Raw genomic sequence first — 23,110 nt, forward strand, 5'->3', positions numbered from 1 at the left:
TGACCTGAAAGAGCTACACTAATTCTTTTTTTATTCTGAGAGTACTTATGTGTAAAGAAAATTGTACTAAAGTGCAGGGTATTGTATTTGCTCTCCAGTAAAATCTGTATAAGAACTTCAATTTGCATACAGACTGTACTTCCAGAGAGTAGATGCTAGAGCTGTATCTAACCAACCATCATGTTTAAAATTATATGTCTAAATATCAATGCACTAATCCCGTCTTCTTTTTATACGAATTTCATTCACTGAGAATTCACTGAGATAGATATTGCAACATTACTATCATTCAAGACATCACTTCCAAACTGAATGTCGTAAACATAAGCTAAGTAACTTTCTAAGCAATAATATTTGAACATAAATAGTTAACTACTCCATTTGGTTATGACATATAGTCTCTTTCAGTTCAAGCAGACAAGTTTTTCTGTAGTACTATTATTGAGATTACACTCAAACAACTGTATAAATGAAACATGGTATCGTATCTAATCTGTTCTGTGTAATCTGTACAAGGATGAAAAAAGCAGATCAGTGTTATAAACAAAACTGCAAAGAAAGAAATTGATAAGTCACAATATTTAGAATGAGATGGGGCACAAATTCTAAATTGTTAATTGTAATGCATATAAAATTAAAATACAGGTCATGAATAATGCGTACATATCTATATTTAATCACAACAAATGAATCTAAAACAAAGGTCCATATTTTCAAAAACAGCATCTAAAGTGCACACATAATGTGTGCAAAATCACTTGTGCCCACAGTTTTACATGTGTAATCATTTCTGTCTGCAAAAGAGATTTTAGGCATGCAAATGATTTGTTGTTGTTGTTGTTTATTGCAGGCCCAAATGATTGTGCATGCAAAATTGTGGGTACAAATTTAGAGGCCTTGTTGATACACCATTAAGATGTGGGCCTAATTTAACTCACAGAACATGGAAATATGTGCTAAAACCAATGCTATTCAGTTTTTGGCAAAAGTATAAATTAAGGGCCAAATTTGTGCTGGTGTAAATTCAGAGTAATTCCAGTGAAATCAAAGCCCTGAAAGCAGTAAAAATAAGAGCAGGTTTGGCTCAGAGTGACTCAAGAATGTTTAGCTCAGCTCTCAATAATCTTACTTTTCATACAATAACATAACTTTAATGTAGTTGTATGTGGTTTGTTTTTCTTCTGTTTGTTGACTTTTATAATAGATTTTAAAATGTGGACATGTACCCAGTTCCAGCTCTCATTGCAACCTCTGGCAAGGAGAACTAAAGGAATGGGATATATTTCAGATCAACAACAATATTTTCAAGTATACATGTTGCAATACGGAGAAATAAAATATTCTGCTTTGGGAGAACATAAGCTTGTCATTGCATGGGTCACAAAGGAAGATTTCTCCCAACGGAAAGCACTGCACAAGTATCTAGCTGTACTGTGGGGTTTCCCACCCCCCAGCCTCCTCTAAAATAAGGTATTGGTCAAGGCTAGTAGTGGGATATTGAAGTTGATGCACCAATTGCCTGATGCAGTATGGCAAATACTACCAGTCAAATTCATCCCAGGTGTAACATCGGTTTCGCTGGTGTTATCCCAGGGATAGATCTGACTCATTGTTTCTATCTTTCCTATCTCCCCAAATGCTGCATGTTCTACAGTTAGCAGATTTCTAATATATTTACTTTGACCCTTCCCCTCTTAACACCATGCTGAAAAAATACACATCTTCCTCTCTGTTCCTTATCTGACTTATCCAGTCACTCAATTTCTCTGTCTCTCTGACTCCTGCACCATAATTTTCCAGCATAATCATAGACCCATAGAAATGTAGAGCTGGAAGGACCGTGAGAGAGCTTCAAGTTCAGCCTCCTGCTCTGAGGGAGCTCATCCCTGACAGGAGTTTGTCTAACTTGTTCTTAAAATCCTCCAATGAGGAAGGATTCCACAACCTCCCTTGGAAGCCTGTTCCAGAGCTTAACTATTCTTAGTTAGAAAGTTTTTCCTAATATCTAACCTAAATCTCCCCTATTGCAGATTAAGCTCTATACTTCTTGTCTTATCTTTAGTGGACATGTACAACAATTGATCACAGTCCTCTTTATAATAGCCCTTAACATATTTGAAGACAATTAGCAGGTCCCTATTCAGGCTTCTTTTCCTAAGACTAAACATGCCTAGTTTTTTTTTAACTTTTCCTCATAGGTCAGTTTTTCTAAACTTTTATCATTTTTGTTGCTCTCATCTGGACTCTTTCCAATTTATCCAGATCTTTCCTAAAGAATTGTGCCCAGAATTTAACACAATATTCCAGCTGAGGCCTCACCAGTGCTGAGTGGAGTAGGACAATTGCCACCCGAGTGTTGCATATGATAGTCCTGTTAATACACCCCAGAATAATATTAGCCTTTTTAGCAACTGCATCACATTGTTGGCTCATATTCAATTTGTGATCCACTATAACCCTCAGATCTAACCAGTTAGGTGATAGTTCTGGTGAAAAGGATCTGGGGGTTATATATATTTTTCAGCTGTGCCTTTGATTTAACTTCCTAATTCTTGTTGATTTCAGACCAGTTCTTTAATATGTCAAGGTCATTTTGAATTCTAATCCTGCTGTCTAAAGTGCTTGGAACCCCTCCTAGCTTGAGTCATCCACTACATTGATAAGCATCCTCTCACTCCATTATCCATTATCCAAGATTGACTCCTGCAGGATTCCACTAGAAATGCCCACTCAGTTTGACAGCGAACTGTTGATAATTACTCTTTGAGTATGGTCTTTCAACCAGTTGTACATCTACCTTATAATAATTCCATCTAGACCACATTTCCGTAGTTTGCTTATGAGACTGTCTTGTGGGACTTTGTCAAAAGCCTTACTAAAATCAAGATATATAGTCAAAGAAAGAAATTAGGTTGGTTTGGCATGATTTGCACTTGACAAATCCATGCTAACTATTCCTTATAACCCTATTATCCTCTATGTCCTTACAGATTGATTGTTTAGTAATTTGTTTCAGTGTCTTTCCAGATATCGAAGTTAGGCTTACTGGTCTATAATTCCACTGATCTATAATGTCAATGCTTGTTTCACTATGCACTGTAGTATCATTTCTCATCTAACAGCGAAGGCATTGTATAAAAAAGTCTATTTAAGATCTTGTTTGAAGTACAATAAGACTAATAAGGCTTGAAGTCAACATGAATTGTTGGAGCTTTATATAACCACTTAAATGTACACTAACAGGTGGGAACGCATGTTTATTATTAAGTTAAAAATCATATAAAATTAATTTTATTTTTTAAATAGTTCAGTACATTAATATATGTTTCTAGCAAGCTTTTAGGGCTGATCCTGCACATATTTTCTACTATGCGGAGAGGCTACTATTGTGAGCATTCTTATTGACTTCAGGGATTTCCATAACCATTGGGGGATGAGGGGATAAGATCTGCCCCTAAATACTTATAATCCCCATAAGCAATCTAAAATTGTACTTTTAGAAAGAGAGGATAACGATTGGAAGACAAGATACTGGCCTAGATGGACTATTGATCTGAACCAATATGGGCATTCTTATGTTCTTATTTTCACACTTGCAGCCATGTGATACAGGGTTACGTGTTACAGACACACAGGATTGGCTTCATAGAAATCACATAAAGGTAGTTCAGCATATTCCCAGGAATCTGGAAAAATATTTAGGCTACAATTCCGCAAACATGTACATGCTTAACCTGATGCACTTAAACTCAATGGGTCACAGTGCATAGGGTTAAGCATCTGCATAATTATTTTGCAGATTAAGGGTCTTCAATTATTATTTGCTAGCTGATGGTAGCTAGGTTGTGGGGCACTTAGGGATTGCTGACTTTGTTTTCAAAAAACTTTCAGATGACAACTTGTGAGAATAGCTAGCGATGAACTTAATTTTTTTGATAGCATGGCACTATAAAATTGCTTTTATATTTTTGCATCTCTGCTGAATAAACATAAATGCCTATGTAAGATTGCCCAGAAAATCTTATTTTATTTATGTCATTTGTGAAACTTACTCAGGTGGCTGTTCCTTTTAATTTCTCTTGTGATCAGATAGGCATAGTTTAAGGCCATCACTTATGTTGAAAAATGAAATAGTACAGAGCTGAAATTGTATTTTCAAACCTGGAGGGGAAAAAATTGTTAATATTGTACATCTTCACTATACAGTATTAAATCTTAAAAAGGCTTTTGTCATGAGATATAATCACCTAGTGCTCTGTACAGAGGAAATCTTGTTTTCTCCTGTTCTGACAGCTGAACTTCTGCTGAGTTTTCTTGTTTGATTGTTGTGTGGCCTATTTTGAATTTTTTCCCCATGTTATTTCCAAAGTACCCTAATGATGCTGAACACTCCCTTTCTCTTGATTCCCAAAGTGATGGGGGCATTTCAATAAAGAGAATGTTAAATATGCAGGGTGGCCTGTGTTGATTAGTAAGATGGGCAGAATTCAATTTTTATTTTTGTACAGTTTTGATGGACAATATCAATGTTTATTTTTAAGGATTTTTTTTATTTTTATCAATTTAAATTTTCACAGTTGTGCAAAAGTATGGGGTTTGTGCATTTTTCCATTTTTATCCATTGAAATTTTTACACTCGTGGCAAATTGGAGTGAATGGCACACAATGGTGGGGTCAGCCAATAATTATTTCGTGGCAGTAGATGCTGGGATTCAAAAACGTAAAGCTTTATAACACAAATTGTCAATATCACACATCATAATTTATAAAGTAAATATCCTGAAATCAAACTCTAATAAGTTCTCAAGCAGCATTTTTTGCATTTGCCTATCTGTACATTTTGATGATTAGTGATGGAAATACTTTTTCGTTGGTTTGTATGTGTGCGGTGAAATCGATGTTTACCAACTGTGACAGGGCACCTGCCCTGCACTGGCCGTGAGAGGGTTAAAACCAGCCTAGGGAGGCTGAGCATCGAGGCAGCCAAAGGAGGGACTGCAGGGGAAACAGCCAAATTAGGGCCCCAGCTGCAGGCAATTAGGGCAATGGCTGGACCAGCCAATCAGGGCTGCAGACCAGATTGAGGGAGTCTGCTGCAGGGAGCCCTAGGGAGAAGACTGGCTTCCTAGAGGGTTCCTGGCAGGCTGCCAGGATTTACAGGCTCAAAGCCCTGGAAAGAGGGCAAAGGAGCTGGAGCCAGAGGCAGGAACAGAAGTAACTGAGGCTGTGGGGAAGTGGCCCAGGGAATAGAGACAGTGAGCTGGAAGGAAGAGGCAGCAGGAAGCTGCTGTTTGCAGGGTACCTGGGCTGGGGCCCGGAGTAGTGGGTGGGTCTGGGCCTGCCCCCCCACTAGCCGCTGAAGGAGTGGCCTGGCTGTGGACTGTGACTGGACTCTTGTTCGAGGAGTCCCCTGGAAGGGGGAGAAACCGGATGGTGACACAGCCAGAGGGCTGTGCCACGAAGCAGATGCTGAGAGGAAGGAGCCGTAACAGGTCTGCTGGAGGAGGCAAGGATGGGAGAGCCACTACTGCCCAAGAGTGCACCTGCTGGGACTGAGCTAATTCCCCAAACGCCCAGCAGGAGGCACCAGTGTGGTGAGTGACCCCGTGACACCAACATTTACCCATCTAAATTCTAATCTAATTCTTCCAAGCCCGCTGATGAGGTAAATCAGACTGAAAAGACTCATCATGCTCCATTTTAAAAAAAAATGACTTCACATAAGGGAGAGTTTTAAGAAGAACAGGGCCGGCTCCAAGCGGCAAAAAAAAAAAAAAAAAAAAAAAAAGCTGATCGTCGGCAGCTCAATCGCGCCGCTTCATTCTTCGGCGACGGGCCCTTCACTCCATCTCTTCCTCTTTGGCAGCACTTTGGCGGCAGCTCAAAGAAGAAGAGAGGGACTGAGGGAGCCGCCGCTGAATTCCCGCCGAAGACCCGAAGGTGCCGCCCCGATACCGAACAGAGTGCCGCCTCTTTGTACTGGCTGTCCCAAGCACCTGCTTCCTTCGCTGGTGCCTGGAGCCGGCCCTGAAGAAGAACCTACAATATTGCAGATTTTTTTAAATTAAATTTTAGGAGAAATCTTGAAATATTTTGAAATTTCAAACTTTAAATGTTCAGAGCAAATAGGAAAAAGTTGGATTTTTTTTCACCAAATTTTTCTCCTTCTTTTTCCCAACCAGTGCTAGGCATTATCAATACTGAAACTTCAATCCACTTGTAGCTATCTGAGAGGGGCTTGCTGTTGAGCCAAGATAAAATTAACTAGCAGAACGTCTAAGTCTGCTCCAGTACTTTTCAGCACATAACAAGTATACACAGGATTGAGTATGAGTAGACACTTGCATGTCAAGTGTTGTATCTGTATACCAACTAGTTAAAATGTAAGACTTTGAAAGGCTTTATACAGATTTTGTTTTCTTATTTATTCCCAGCTGTGAATTTATTGAACGTTCTTCCTATTTCATGCTATGAAAAGTAAGAAAATGGATTTTATGCTCTTTACCATCAGAAATCTATTCATTAAAGTGTGTCATGATCTTACAATTAGATTCACTCTAGTCTGAAATTAGGGAGTCTATGCTAGACAATAACTGTAACCAGTAATGGTTCTGGCTGTTCTCTAACCTTTGACCCAAGATTGTTCCTTCAAAAAAATAGTTACATTTCTTTTCAATGTTAGTCAAATAGCCTGCGAGATTCTGACTGAGCACTCTAGGAAAAGTGATGAGTGCTCTCAGTTCAGCACCTTTCAGGAGGCATTCACTGCCTTGCAGGTTTGAGCATGGAGACATTGTACCTTTAGAATTGTCACAGTCAGATCAGCCTACTTTTGTCAGACGGACATCAGGTTTAGTTTGATTTCACTGGCAGAGAAAATACATTTGCAAACTTCTTGCTGTATTTGATAGATCAGCATAAACAGAGCCTGATCCTGAAGTCTCTGCTTAGGGAAAACCTCCACTGAACTCTGAATCGATGATTCATGATGTCAGATGGGAGTTTTGCCTGAGTAAAGATTGCAGGATCAGTGCTAAAGTGCGCCTGGGCTTTTAAAAGAGAGCTTGAGAACGTAGGCCACAATTCAGCATACATGTAACACTAAGCAAATGTGTCATCCCACTGAAGTCAACTCTCATGGTAAAGTTACACACACACTTAGGTATTTTGATGAAGACAGGCGTGTAGAGATGTACAGTAGCTCCTGGATGCTGTGAGCAGAAACAACTCTTGGTTTAACACAGGGTGTCGTCAATATTGCATCAAAATATTAATAAAGACCAGAGTGATCCAGAATGGCATAAGCCTTAGGCCTGAAATTAAGAGAGATGAAGCAGCATGGAAAGAGAAACATCTTTCTTCATTCTCACATCACCTGTAAAAGGACATGGAAAAAATAGTTACTCTGTGAATCATCTGTTGTGAGATCAGAGGAGTAAATGGGAACATGACACTATTTCAGTCATACTGCATGAAAAGCTATCACAAAGCCAGTAACATTATTGACCATTAGATCCTGGTAAATGTTTTGGCCAAAACTTCTTGTTGGCAAAAAATGTAGCTTAAGTGACACCAAAATGTTTCACCAATTCATGTTGGTTACCCCCAAATTGTTCATGTTGAAAAAAGTCAAACAAACAAAACAAAAATCCAAAGAAATCAAAATGTTTCATTTTTGACATTTTTGAAATGAAATGTTCTGAATTTTTTTATTCAGGATTACTTTTAGTTTAGAAATTTCCTTCCATTTTATTTTTTTAAAGTAAAAAGCAACTTGAGATCAAAATGAAATGTTTAATTTGGGTCAACATTTCATTTGACCCAAAACAATTGTTCTTTAACTTTGAATCACTGAGAATTTTGAAAAATGTTGGTTTTGGGTCATGCCAAAAGGAGTTGTCAGTGAACCGAATCAATTATTCACAGAGCTCTATTTTATGTGGCTGTCTGGGAAATTAGCACCTCTTGAGTTGTGTCAGTTATGTTGGTGTAGGAGATGAGGAAAGCATAGTTTACCGTACCTCTAAATTGTGGTATTTAGCCATGGGATGTGTGTCAGGGTGGTGTGTAAGTTGTTGCAAAGTGGGCACACAAGAAAATGCCACACCTCTTTCATGCAGAGGAGCTGGATCCATGCCAGCTGTGCATAAGTCTCCATGAATGGGACTTTTGGGGCAGGACAGAGGCGGAACCACTGGGGTCACAATAAAATGCTCATGATATCTCCAGTGTACTCATATGAAGTACATAAGGCTTGCAGCCCTATTCCAGTCTAACGGTCAGAATAACAGCCACGCATGGGCTGAACCATTGCCCCATTTTCTGACCACAGATGGAGTGAATTGTACAGCCTTCCACCAACCCATGAAGCTGACTTATGGCTTGATCCTGCAAGATGGTGAGCACCTCTTGTGAGGTGTTGAGTGCCTTGAACTCCCATAGCTGCATTCCATCAATGAGAACTGAGGGAGCTCAGTACCTTGCATGACTGGGCTTTTTGGCCTAGTGTGGCAGGGAAGAATTTCACTCCAATTCATTTGGTAAGGAGAAGATGATTTGATTCCCACTCAACCAATGCAGTGTTGACTGTCATTCTGGTAAGTTTAGTGCTTTAAAAGCATAGCACCGTACACTTCTGGAAAAAAACAAATGCTTCTCTTTTTCTTTTATTTGCACAAAAGTTTGATTTCCAATATTTTTTAAACACTTGACAGCTGCCAAAGGTATAAAGGCAGCATCTGTTCACTAGCAGATACTTTGTAGATAATTGGCAATTGCAGAACTGTCCAAAAGAATTTGCATATAAAATGTGTTGTGACAACTTTGATGTTTTTTGTTTTTGTGGAAAACAGCAACAAAAAAAATCCCAACTCTTAGCAAGAGCAATTTTTATCAAATTTTTTTTTGCTTAACAAAATTAGGAAGTTTCATGATATCTGAGAAGAAATTTGTGAAATGTATCAAACAACTGCAAAAATTCAGGAAAAATACTTCAAAAAATAAGAAAGTAGTTGAAGAAGCCATCAATGGTAAATTCACAAAATGGAACAACAGGTGAAATTTTGGACTGCAAAATATTTGCATATTTCATAACTTTTAATGTGAATTTTAGTTTTAAATCTGCAAAAAGAACATTCAGAATAGTTCTTAAAGGTAAATAATACTTTCTGCTAATGGACTAGGGTAAAGTATTCTATCTTTCTGCTGTCTGCAGGTGCAAATGTGTTTTCAACTCTCCTTGTATATCTTCACAGAAATTTTTTGGGCCCAGATACTCAGCTGGTATAAATTAGTGTAGCTTCATTGAAGTAAATGGAGTTGTGCTGATTTACACCAGATGAGGGTTTTTGTGATCTGGTTCCTTATATACTAAATATACACAATGTATTAATTTCTGCTAAATGTTACCTCAGAGGATAAACAGGTATCATCAAAGGACACTTTTGTAGAGGACAGATAGGTATTGGTGACAGTAATGTCTTCTAGTTCAGTGCTGAAGTGATCCGACTCCTTGATGACACTGTAGTTTAGGGCCACACTGTAACTGGCAGGTTTCTCTGACTTTTTCTGCTGGCAATTGCAGAGTTTCTTGAAGGACGCTCTGAATTTCTGGGACATGAGATTGTAAATCACGGGGTTGATGGCACTATTTAGATAAATGCAGATTCTACAAAATAATAGGAACCAATTTTCTTGGAAAGGGTTGGAGAGAAAGGAGTTTACAACAACCAGTGTCCTATAGGGCATCCATAAAAGTGCAAACAGGATCACAACCACAGCCAGCATCTTGGTAACCTATGGAAAACACAAAGATATACAGTGAAAAAGTAGAAAATCAGTACTCAGTGCTTTGTAGGGATGTGCATGTAAAATTGGTATTATATGTTAGTGATGGGCCCAAGCTAAAACTCTGTATGTAAAAAACCCTGAATTTGGTGATGTTCTGATCAATGTCTGGCTCTTGGTTAGAATTTTGCAACTTGTCCCTATCTCCTTACCACTATAATGGGTTGACCCAAATTCATGGATCCAAACTCCCCTGAACTTTCATAAAATATGGATGATTCCTTATGGCTAACATCCATATTATTCAATTAATATTGAACTAATCCCCATTAAACATATTATTTCAGTTCTGAGTCTTTGCAACTACCATAGTTAGAAACAAGTGTCTATCCCTTGGAAAGAAAGGCACTCCCATCCTCCCCTCAATGCTATGGCGCACCTACTTCTAGCACTGATCGTTTGTGACGTATTGTAACTGAAACCAACCTACCTACTTTAATGACTACTGTTGCATAATAGCAGACCACCAAATTTAAAACAAAGAAGTCTGATTTAGATTTGTTTCTAATAAAAACAATTAATTCAGACATAAGTTCTGACCAAATGATTGATACATAATGTTCTGAAACTCTTAATGATTGCCTAAAAATTGCGGGTTACCCTTAGAACCTAATAATCTTAGAAAAACTCACTTATTTCACTTAAACAGACAAGGTGGGTGAGGTAATATCTTTTATAGGACCAACTTCTGTTGGCGAAAGAGAGGAGCTTCTGAGCTTACATAGAGCTCTTCCTCGGGTCTAGAAAATGTACTCAGAGGGTATGTCTACACTGCAATAAAACATCCATGCTTTGGGACCCTGGATGGCTCAGCATGTGCCCAAATGTCTACACGGCAATTTTATAGCTCCACAACCCAAGTCCGCTGATGTGGGCCAACAGTGGGTGTTTTATTGAAGTGCAGACATATCCAGGCTGTCACAGCTAAATACAAGGTGAAACAGATTGTAAGCAAAGGAGTTAACACATGTTGCAAAAGACCTTTTAAGGTGAAGTGGGCAGTTAACACCTCACAGTTGTAGGACAAAAAACGGTTAGTAGGTTACTGAGTGTAATGAGCCATAAATTCAGTGCCTTTATTGAATCCATGATTTGTCGTATCTAGCAAAGTTACGAATATAAATTCCCAGGCTCACTTTTTGAAGGTGTTGTGCAGATTTCCTTTGAGGATGAGGACTGAGAGGTCAGACGTGGAGTGATTGTTTTCTGAAAAGTGTTCACCCACAGATAATACGGTGTGTCTGTCATTTAAGATTTTATTACTTAAGTAAGTTTGCTTAAAAAGAAAGGCAATGAAAAACTCTCCCTTGAGGGATCCCCAAAAAATTGAAGTAAAATAAAAAATAAAAGTGAAAAATGAGGGCAGTAAAAACAAAACAATGAGTTCTTAATGAAATGAGTCCCACTATTCTGAATGTAGCTAATACACTAATACTGTTGTATATGTACAATATTTAGTGCCTTCCACCCCATAATCTCCAAGTTATGCATTTAAAAAAGTCTGAGAAACTTATTAATAGTCAAGGTGAACCTTTTGGTGATGGTGAGTATACTGGAAACATAGAGACACTACCCCATTGATTTCAGTGGGGCATCACAGAGTGTAAATCAGTATAGAATTATGGCCACTGTGTATGCGGGAAGTGGGTAGGGTGGGGACTCTTTCTAGTTAACTAGGAATGTCTTCTTTTAAAGTGCTTCTTTGTATGTTGCCGTCTCTTGTTGAAATAATGCAGTTGCATCTTGCTGACAAATTAATTAATTTTCCCTTTCCCGGCTCATTGATGCTGTTTTACTTTATACCCTTTCTCAAGGTAGTTGTGGAAATAAGACAACGGTTCTACAGCTCCTATGACTATACAAGATATTCACAGTATATAATTTCATTGCTCCTAGGGTGGAGATGTAGGCGTGTGGGATATGAATTTTTATTGACTCTGCAGGAGGACTGAAAGTTACTTCCATAACTCTCCTACCAACACTAATATTGTGTTTTTAGTTGTTTTGTTTTTGTGTCTTTGTTTAAAGCAATAGGATGTATACTTTTCTTGGCCCTTGTAAGCAGATTTTCGTTATGTAGAGAATATGCAGTCTCCTTGCCTGAGGTATGTTTTCTCCTATCTGGCTAGAAGCCCATATATTCCAGATGTAAATATTTATATATACTTATAAATGTTGTTTTTTTACTTATGGGTGTTGGTGATAAATTATAAGACTCTCAATTGGATACGTTAACTTTTACAGTTTAGGGCACTGCTTTATTTGCCCTTCTCTGGTCACAGGCTTACGGCAATGTTGCAAAATAATCTTGGTCGGCTAAGACAGATTCTTGTTAGACAGAAGGAGAAAGGAGTGATAGGAAAGAGAAGAAATAAGGAAGGGAAGGAAACAGACACATCAGAGGGGAGGGAGGCAAAGTCTCCATTCCAGGTTGTGTTTGGGATTCAGACAGAGCTGGTAGAGGCAGTGATGTCATCTGGTTCCCTTTCTCTGGCCTGGTCTGGTCAGGACATCTCTCAGGATTAGGAAGAAGATGATTCAAGGTCCCAGGAGATGTTGGGGGTGGAAGCCTTGATGGTGAAGCTTGCTCCAGTAGCCAATTTGTCTCTTTAAGGACCCCAAGAGTGAGCGATGGGCAGAATAGCCCATCCTCGTTATTTTGTCTACCATTCAGTCCTAATATCCAACATACCAATTTTGGTTCACTGATTTTCAGCCTCACACTGTTCTTGTTTACCAGGCATGAACTTAACGCAGTCCTTGAATTTTATCAGTTGGCCTTTTTGTTTAGACTATTCAGTCTGTCTCCCTTTTGTACATTTTTCTATCAATATTTATAAGTTCATAAGATGTCACAATATCTTATAATATCAATGTTTGTTGCTATGGGTTATTGTGACATCTTATGAACTGATACTCACTTTTTATAGTTGAACTCACAATTATGGTAAATTTATAGGCCTAATTATGACAGTTGGCCACAGAATTTCCCAAATTAATTCCAATTTCAGGTCCAATAGCTGTGGTTGAAATAGGGCATGTCTTTTAGAAAAAAAAGTCTAGTATTGATTTAAAAATATACAGTGATGGAGACTATACCACAGCCGTCGGTAAATTGTTCCAGTGGTTAATTACCCTGACTGTTAAAAATTTGTACCTTATTTCTAGTCTGAATATCTATTTGATTTTACCTTTGTTTGTTGGATTTAAGAGCCCTCTATTATCAAATTTCCATTCCCTGTACTTTTAGACTCTGATCAAGTGTCCCTTAATAAAGAGATGATTAAGCTAAATAGATTGAGCACCTTGACTCTACCTTTAATCATTATCATGGCTCTTCTCTGAAATCGCTCCAATTTATCAACATCCTTCTTGAACTGTGGACACCAAACTGGACACACTATTCCAGCTGTGGTTGTACCAGTGCCAAATACTGAGGTAATATAATCTCTCTTCTCTTACTCAATATTCCCTTCTTCATCTAGAAGATGCAGATGTCTTTCTTCTAATTTGTTTCTTTTTTTTTTCTTTTGGTGTTGCTTGTGAGATTGAAGCCTCATTCTCAGTTTGCGCCGGAAGCTCGAAAAGCTGCATATTTATCCACAACCTGTTACATCACATTGGATTGCATAGTACTTTGAAAAGTCACAGGGGTGAAATCTTGGTCCCACTGAAGTTAGTAGCTAAATTCCCATTAACTTCAATGGCAAAAGGATTTCACTTTATATATCAAAATATCTGCAAAGACCCATCTTTGATCTTCTGGGCTATCACACATTTGTAGTCATTATATTCATCACAGAGGAACCATATAGTCCCTAAAATACTCCAGGAGGACTTACATTTTTTTATATTTGCTATTAATGGTTCAGCCTCAAATTCGTGGTTACAATGCTGCATAGCAATAGAAAAAGAAATCAAAAGCTGATGTCTATTTCATTTCCTTTTCTTGAACGCTTGTGTCCGGATGATCACACAATAATGAAATAAATCTCAACACTGAATTTACATTATACTTCTCTCCTTTTATTCTCAGTAAAGCAAATGAGACTTTGAACTATCTGGCTTCAAAAGGCAGATTTGCCAAGACACTCACAGTCTTTTAATCTTCTTGATCTTACTCCATGTCAACTTTACAGCTTTAACTGGATCATCTGGAGTGATTTGGACACTTCTGTTTTCTGACTCACAGTGCCATTTAGTATGGTAATGAGAACTGATTGGTTTCCTGAAGCAGTAGTGTGCAGCGGGATCATTCTGTTCCATTTTCTCCTGCTCAGATTGTGCTTGAGTGCACTTACAGTCTGCATGGCCATCTTACTTCCAAAGTGATATGACTTCACTCTTAGTGACTTGTTCAATTTCTCTGAAAAATTAGTCTATTTAACAGGAGAACTGCAGAACACTATATAAATAATTGTCATTAAAGTCACAGTTTCCATTATCACTGGAACCTTTCTCCAGGCACTAGCTGTGCCCAAATCTTCTCACACCTTATTGCTCACCTAAATGTGGAATACATTGATTCAGCTGATTAGCTACACTATTTTCTTTTGCCAAGTATTACTGAAACCCATCTGATATCAACATCACCACCTTCATTAGATACCAGATGAATCTTATAAAATCTATAAAAATCATTGGCGCTAAACCTATGCTTAAAGTTGAGCACATGCTTAAATTATTTGCTGGATCAGAGTTAGAGTGCTCAGAACCTTGCAGGATTGAAGCCAAACTGTGATTCCCGCTCTGAAAAGGGAAAATGTCAAATTTGCACCGTCTTCCATTGCAGATCTCCTCCCTGTATCGAGTAGCATTCCTACGTATGCCCCTTCATGCTTTGACCACCATTCCAGAGGACATTCTTCCATGCTGATGACAGGTGTGGACAGACGCACATTCATTTTCATCATCTGACACCAACAGAAAGTTGATTTTCCTTCTTGGTGGTTCAGGTTTTATAGTTTTTGCACTGGAGTGTTGCTCTCTTAAGGCTTCTGACAGCATGTTCCACACCTCGTCCCTCTCAGATTTTGGAAGGGATTTCAGATTCTTAAATTTTGGGTTGAGAACTGTAGCTATCTTTAGAAATCTCACATTGGTACCTTCTTTGCGTTTTGTCAAATCTGCTGTGAAAGTGTTCTTAAAACAAACAACAGGTGCTGGGTCATCATCCGAGATTGCCATCACACGAAATATATGGCAGAATGCGGGTAAAACCACAAAGCAGGAGACATAGAAATTTCCCCCAAGGAGTTCAGTCACAAATTTTATTAACACATTTTTTTTAACAAGAGTCATCGCCATGGAATCACGTTCTCTGGAATGGTAGTCAAAGCCTGAAGGGGCATACGAATGTTCAGCATATCTAACGCATAAATGCCTTGCAACACCAGCTACAACAGTGCCATACAAACACCTGTTCTCACTTTCAGGTGACATTGTAAATAAGAAGCAGGCAGGATTATCGCCCATAAATGTAAACAAACTTGTTCCTCTTAGCGATTGGCTGAACAAGAAGTAGGACTGAATGGACTTGTAGGCTCTAAAGCAGGAGTTCTCAAACTGGGGGTCGAGACCCCTCAGGGGGTCACAAGGTTATTACATGGGAGGGTCGTGAGCTCTCAGCCTCCACCCCAAACCCCACTTTGCATTCAGCATTTCTAATGGTGTTTAAATATATAAAAAAGTGTTTTTAATTTATATAGGGGGAGGGGGGTCACACTCATAGGCTTGCTATTTGAAAGGGGTCACTAGTACAAAAGTTTGAGAACCACTGCTCTAAAGTTTTACATTGTTTTGTTTTTGAGTGCAGTTATGTAAAAAAAATAATTCTATGTTTGTAACTTGCACTTTCACGGTTAAGAGATTGCACTACAGTACTTGTATGAGATGAATTGAAAAAACTATTTCTTTTGTTTATACTTTTTCTAGTACAAATCTTTGTAATCAAAAATAATAATATAAAGTGAGCCCTGTACACTTTATATTCTGTGTTGTAATTGAGATCAATATATTTGAAAATGTAGAAAATATCCAAAAATATTTAAATAAATGGTATCCTACTATTGTTTAACAGTGCAATTAAAACTGTGATTAATCACAATTTATTTTTTAAATCGAGAATTTATTTTGAGTTAATTGCTTGAGTTAACTGCAATTAATTGACAGACCTCCTGAAAATGTGAAATTAATGTGGATTAATTGAAATGTGTTAAATCCCCATATGAATGTTCTCATTCAGCAGTAAAGTGGCCTTATTTTGTGGTATCTTAATCCTGTTTGGATGTGTCCTAAGAGAAGAATTTGGCAAACCATATTAATATAGGAAGATATTTAATAGTTCTATTAAACTGTATTTATAATTGCACTGAAAATTTATCTTAAGCAACTACACAAGAGCAGCAAAAAATGAATGTCTATCAGAGATGGGCTTTACCTAATAGACAAATGAAAGTGCTCTTCAAATGGAGATACTTCAAAGATGGTCCAAAGAGGAAAAAACTAGTTTTGTGCCTTTCTCCCTCCTTTGAAATGTATAAAGAAGGCCTGAAAATTTTTCAAAAATAGGAGGGTTTTTTGGCTTCTCTTTACCTTAGAATTATCAGGAATATCAAATCTGGTCTTCTGTAGTTTTGCTAGAGAACTCCTTGGAGGATGCAGAGATGTGACTTGGAGGCTTTCTCCACACTTTTAATTATATGTATTGGATTGTTAAATCTTTAACAAATATATTTTCTCCCTCCTGTCTGTGAGGCATTTTAGTTAAAAAGGTGTTAACTAAAATTAACACTATTCAATGAGTTTTAAGCTATCGGGGAGAAAAAACAATAGCTTCCCATCTCATATAATTCAGTTTTGCTTGCTTGATATATTTGGTTCTCCAGTCATTCATAGAGTGTTCCTGAAAAAAATGTTAGATTTTCTAATATAAAAACATTTCAGGCCTTCTTTTTACATCATAAAAAGGGTAAAAAAAAACCCATAACCACCCATGCCAAATAGTCTCCATTCCTGGTTTGTCCCCTCCATTAGTGTTGCATTTTACCGCTGGTTCCAGGCATGAAAGAGCATCCAGGATCATCTGGACCAGTATGCAAGCTAAGTGCATGCAATCCAGGCTGCCTTGTAAATTGTTCCATTGCATTTTCTATCAGCCAGTTTCTATCTTGGGCTAACTCTCATACTCAGGGCCAAAGCAGAGAGCAGGCTGCCTAACTTCACATACTTTTAGTCATTGTTCCTGCTGCTTGCACCCCAAGGATCAATTTCTATTCTGTTGCATCAGTGCAACACCAATAAAGAGAATGAGGCTATACTGATATAAATGAGGATAGAATCTGACCCTTAGAGCTCAATTCTGCCCTCAGTTATGTAGGTGTAACACCCATTGATGTCAGTGGGAGTTTTCCCTTGGTGTGTCTTGGACTTTATTTAGACTGTAAACTCTTTGGGATAGGGACTGTTTTCCCATAGGATTTTGCAGCACTAAGCACATTGTGGATGCTACCATAATATAAATAATGTTACAAATAATAATAATAATGCCACCCTACCATGTCTCCTCCTTACATGCAGCACTACTTGCAAACACTAGATTTACTGAAAAAGCAGCTACAATAACCCAAGAAGTTGATGGTCTCCATGAAAAGCCCTTTCTCTCTTTATAAAACACAAAATATAGGTTGTATATGCTGTAAATTGTCATTTTAATTTTATAATATGGTAAGAGCCATTGTCTGCAGCGCTAAATAAAAAGACGATTCAATGTTTTGAAAGGATGCTAAGCAATACAAAGCACACATTTACAAGCACATGGATCTATCCTTTGTGCTGATAACTTGAAAATTAGTCAAGAAGAGAAAAATAATATTAACTAATGGATGAAACAAACTCCACCACTTCTCACCCAAATAACCAACCACAAACATATATGTGTGAACAATTACAAGCTACAAAATAAAAGGTAGAAAATGTAGAAAACAAAATGGAAGGAACAGTTAGTATTTGTCTTTACTTGGGAAGTCTAGATCTGTACGTGTTTTGTTCTTTGCTAACCAGCTCAATTAACTTGTGGGGTGAATGTCAGTCCCACAGCAAAAAAAACCAACTAGCCTCATTAAATAGCAACAGTCTACACAAAGAACTATGAAAACCTGACTCAAAATTCTCATGTTTAGTTGCCTTATCCCTCACCATAAGGATGCAAATGCATTGAGCATTTCAAAAAAGATGACCACTTCAGGTATAATACCTACAGAAATCATGCTACCTGTTGGTTGCTGAAACATCTCTTTTAGTCAGTACTGAGACTCAAAAGCATGAGGCTTCTGAAAACAATTTTTATCAAAGCAGGTCAGTGTGGAGGAATTGGGTATCTGCATTAATATGAAAATATAAAGTATGATGTGGGCCTGATCCTGAAAGATCAATGGGCATCAAATGCCCTGCACTTTCAGGATTGGGGCCTAAAAGTGCTAAATGGTACATGAGAGCTGAGTATTGTATATAATTATGAAGATGATTGGTATGGACACACACCTCTGTGCTATTTTAGCATATATACCAATTTATAATGAATATGATCAAATCTATTAATCAAATGTAAAGCATCAAATACATTCAAAATATTTACTTATTATTAATTATCTGACAGATGGAAATAATAATAGTCGCTAGCATTTGTATAGCATTTTCCATCACAGATCTTTACAAAAGCAAGTATATATTTATCTCTATGTCATAGAAGGGGAAACTGAGACACATAAAGTAGTAACTTTTCTCTAGTCACATAGTGACTCATTAACAGAGCAGGGATTAAAACAGGACTCATGACTTCCAGTTTAGTATCCTATATGCAGATCACAAAAATAACTCTGGAATCATAGTGTATTTGTCTGACTTCTTAGCAGGCTGTAATATGGTGAAAAGTAGTTTTTTCTTAACATTTAATTTTGACAGTATCTAGTTGGTTTCATGACATGTTGTAGTAAGAGACTTGACTGAAGGAGTAGGCAGTCATTTCTAGAGACTGGAATAAATTCAGTTTATTTAATGAAATGCTCTAATCACATGCCCTGAACTGGTAGATTTTGGGCGGTTTTTTTTGTATGCCTTAATCTAAATAAAAGAGAGAGAGCACATTTTTAACATTTTTCATGTATTGTAACCCAATCGCTCTACTTTTTCATTTGTTTTAAAATCTAAAGAGAGTACATGTGTGTGAATATCATATTTAAATACATTTCCTACCTGCCTTCTAGAAGCAATAGTGCTACTGAAACCCCTGTTAGTCATCTTGGAATTCATAGTCTTGTTTTGGTGAGTTGAGTTGTTTTTCTGTGTCTTAGGGTTTTCTTTTGGATCTGAAGGGATGGGATTCAGGAACAATATTCTGGCAATCAGTCCATAGAGGACAGTGGCCAGTATCATTGGCACAACATAAAATATACCAAAGTCCATCATATATATAGGGGAGTAGTAGCTTCTAGACACCTTGTAGCCGCAAGAAACAACGATGGTATCTTTGTAGACAACTGTGTTGAGATCTAGCAGGAAAAACCAGAGGGTACAGTATATGGAGGTGAAAGCCCAGACAAAAATAATGATCTTTTTGGCTCTTGAAAAAGTACATAGGAATTGGGCTTTGATTGGGTGGCAGATGGCAATATATCTCTCAACAGTGAAGGCGGTGATGGAACAAGAAGAAGCATTGATGCCTAGGTATTGGAGATACGTAATGCAGAGACATCCCACGTAGCCATAGACCCAGGATCCATACAGGCTCTCGGTGATGTTGGGAAGTCCTGCAGCCACCAGCACCATGAGATCAGCCACAGCCAGACTCACCAGGTAGCAGTTAGTGGGGGTCCTCATGTGTTTGGTCCTGAGGACCACCAGCACCACCATGATATTGCCCACTATGCCTAGTCCACAGATGAGGAGGACCAAGAGAATGGTAACTACTTGGTAGTCAATACTGATCACCTCTTGGCTTGGCAGCAGTCCTGTTTGGTTCTGTTCATCCCCTGTGCTGTTCTCCATCTTCACCAGCTTGAAGCTGCTTCTGCTGGGCAATTGCTGTCAGCACATTTTCTCTTTATCCCCCTGTAAAAAAGTTAAACACAGTGGAGAATGGATGATGAACAGCCCCATCGCACAGTCTCCATAAGGTTACAGTCCCCACACAAGCCACCTTCACTTCAAGACTCCTGGGCTTTTTGCTTCACAAGTTCAATTACCAGACAGGTAGATCCCTCTTGGATCTTGTTTCATTAGCACAGGATAAAAAGCTGGTTCTTTGTAGCTGTTCTGAGACACTCATGAGAATGAATGCAACTAGAGATCAGAGCTTTCTCTCTCTGCAGAGCAGAGTGAGAGAGGGGGAAAGGGAGGGGGAAGACAGAGATTCCTTTCCCTGCACTGACAGAGATCACCAGCTAGCTAGCACAATGCATGGGACTGTACCAATCCAATACCACCAGATTTCAGCATCACTGCTTTTCAGAGAGCAATCTCAGTGTAAGGGCAGGTGACACAAGTATGGGGAGGCAGAGGGAGGAAGTTAAGTCATGCTCATCAGAATTCCTACGCCTTTACACTGTTTTGCCATTCTGCTGTCTGGTGGCTGTTGTCATTTTGTATATTCCTCAGCACTATACAAATTATTTGTAATAAAACACACATTAATACATTCTGATTTCCTATGTGTCCCTGAGGCAGGTTACACTTACCTTGTGCTCTGCAGGGTTCTCAGAGTACTTGTTCCATCAGAATGGATACAATGAAAACTGTCCCAACTTTTGAAACCTGCAGAAAACCCTGTCTTATACTTTACTCCACAAACGTTTTGCTTCACAATGGTTTGGTCACTTGGGCTGTGCAGTCCCTCCACCCCCTAAACACTCCCAGTTCTCTCTCTCTCTCTCTCTCTCTCACACACACACACACCCACACCCACCCACCCACCCACCCACCCACCCACACACACACACACACACTTCACTGACTCGTAGTCTTCTTTCCCTTGAAGAATCTCCTCTGGTACCACAATCCTTAGGAAGAGTAAACCCATGTACAAACAAGGCAATCAGCACAAACCATCTCTCTCGGATCCACTAATGAAAAATCTAAAACAGAGCTGCTAGTAATAGCATTCCCTAAACAAACTGCACTTGGAAAATGTGTGCAGTGCTCCTTGCTCTGTAACATGCTATGAGTCTCCACGTTTTACAGAGAGTGGGTAGGAAATCCTTCACCTGTACTCACTTAAAGGGACACTGCCACCTTCATATCAGATGTTTACAACTCATTATTTTACTTCTGTTTTTATTAGCACATTAGAAGTCTGAAGCTGTTTTGAAATCCATTTTCTCTTTCTCCATTTATGGCAATGTGTGGGTTTTGTCTGAAATTGCAAGGATTCCAAAAAATAACAAGTTGCGTGAATGGCAAAAGATGACTTGGGTTTCAAAACAGATTTTGGTTTTAAAAGGTAATTATTAGCACAGGCACACAGAGCAATGATATTTTAAAAATGGGATATTAAAGTAGGTCTGGGGAAAAATGGTGACAAAATAAGAGACACTTAAACCTTAGCTGAAAATTTGAATCAAACCATTTTTGAGGTTTGAAGGTTTGGTTAACTTAGTCCATTATTTTTCAATCTGTTACCTATAGTAATAATACTTATGTATCACTTTTATCTATAGAGCTGCAAGCACTTTGCAAAATAGGGTAAGTACCATTATCCCCATGCAACAAATGGGGAAACTGAGGCATGGAGAGGTGCATTGATTGCCCATAGTCTCACAGATGGTCAATAGCAGAACCAGGATTTGGATTCAGGTGTCCGGACTGCCAGACCAGTCTTTTATCAACAGGGTCACCCTGGAAATCTCATAAGAAATGCTGTTCCATACAATTTTCAGGCTAGTTTTGCAGACCCAATTATTTTTTATAAAGCTGTAAGAAGCACCTGGGCCCTGCTAATCACATGCTTGGGGGGGTGGGGAGGAGGATTAAGCCCCACCCCCCAACATTTTATCCTCAAGCCCAGGACAGATCTCACATTACTAGATTGAGGCCTTAATCCTGTGAGGTGCTGAATAGCCTTAACTTCCATTGACTTCAGTTGGAATTGAGGAGCTCAGAATGTCACCAGAATAGGCCACTTTTCACTGGCAGCTGACTACTTCAACCTACCCCTCCTGTGCCTCCAAAAGTCACATCTCAGGTAAATTCTGCTTCCCATTTAGGCCATATATTTAGGCACAGAAGAGAAAGGATAATTTGAGCAGGGGCTGAAAGAGAAGTGTGGTTAGGAGTCTGGTAATCTCCACATTGCCAGTAATATTGGGCAGGGAGGCAGGCTTAAGAGGTGATGGGGGATCTCTGGGTGAGGACAGGACAGAAGGAATAGATGGACTGGATCATGACAGGAGTGGGATAGATATCTAGAGCAGAAGGTCAGAAACTATTTTTATAATGTGGACCCCATCTTTAATCAATTGAGCATGAATGCACTCAAACCCAACAGCAGTACCGGGAGGAATCCTGAAATCAGATGACCCAACTAGCACCATGGAGCTCCTAATACATTTTGTCTACTGGTCCATTTTATAGTATACACATATATACAAGCACACACATTTAGATTATATTAACTAATGAATATGAAGATGGAGAGACAATCTATCAATCTACAACAGGCAGAAAAATCAGATTCCTGATATGTATTGACTCTTATTAATAAATTTCTACTCCATCAAGCTTTGAGGGCATTATGTTTCCTAAAAATTGAAACTCCCTGTGCTGGTTGCTGCTTAGCCAGCAATGCTATGGGGCAATGTTTTTTTCACTTGTTTAAATTAAAATGTGTCCAAGTTCACCAGGGCACAATATGCCTGTCAACATACCTTCTTATTATTTCAAGCACACCCAGGAATGGAATGATGAGTTACTATAAATAACACTTTCCTCCACCAGCTATGAAGTCTACTCAATGTCATTTGTATCATTCTGATCACTTCTCCAGCTGCGCTTTAAATTGTTGTTCTCCTCTGAAACATGGCAAGTTCTTACCCCTAAGAGCTGGTCTCTGACTATGCTCCAGTCATATCTGTTTGCTTTTAGTGATAAAAGTCCTAAGAGAGAGCGCAAGAGAGCTGGATTCCTTTCCTGTATATGCACCTTCAAAGGAGCTGCTTGCAGCATTCTGGTCAGTTACACCTGTGCAAACTCCTTCAAGGCAATAGTGCAGCAC

The 23,110-nt window shown here is 38.6% G+C and overlaps 1 protein-coding gene across 1 annotated transcript; it reads right to left on the reverse strand.

The window, feature by feature from the left end:
• Nucleotides 1–9,387: 9,387 nt before the first annotated feature.
• TRHR (thyrotropin releasing hormone receptor) lies at nucleotides 9,388–19,890 on the reverse strand. The gene is made up of 2 exons (XM_054020232.1): nucleotides 19,099–19,890; nucleotides 9,388–9,795 (listed from the first exon to the last, which is right to left on the reverse strand). The coding sequence occupies exons 1-2, from the start codon at nucleotides 19,888–19,890 to the stop codon at nucleotides 9,388–9,390; spliced, it is 1,200 nt and encodes a 399-aa protein (XP_053876207.1).
• Between the last annotated feature and the right edge of the window lie 3,220 nt (nucleotides 19,891–23,110).

This window comes from Malaclemys terrapin, chromosome 2 (genome assembly GCF_027887155.1).
Source record: "Malaclemys terrapin pileata isolate rMalTer1 chromosome 2, rMalTer1.hap1, whole genome shotgun sequence".
Lineage (NCBI taxonomy): Eukaryota > Metazoa > Chordata > Testudines > Emydidae > Malaclemys > Malaclemys terrapin.

Bases quoted from the DNA above. Each gene is read 5' to 3' on its own strand.
- TRHR (XM_054020232.1), bottom strand. From the start codon at position 19,890: ATGGAGAACAGCACAGGGGATGAACAGAACCAAACAGGACTGCTGCCA. The intron at 9,796-19,098 runs GTAGGAAATGTA...TGTTTTCCATAG, and splicing joins CTATTGCTTCTAGAAGGCAG to GTTACCAAGATGCTGGCTGT.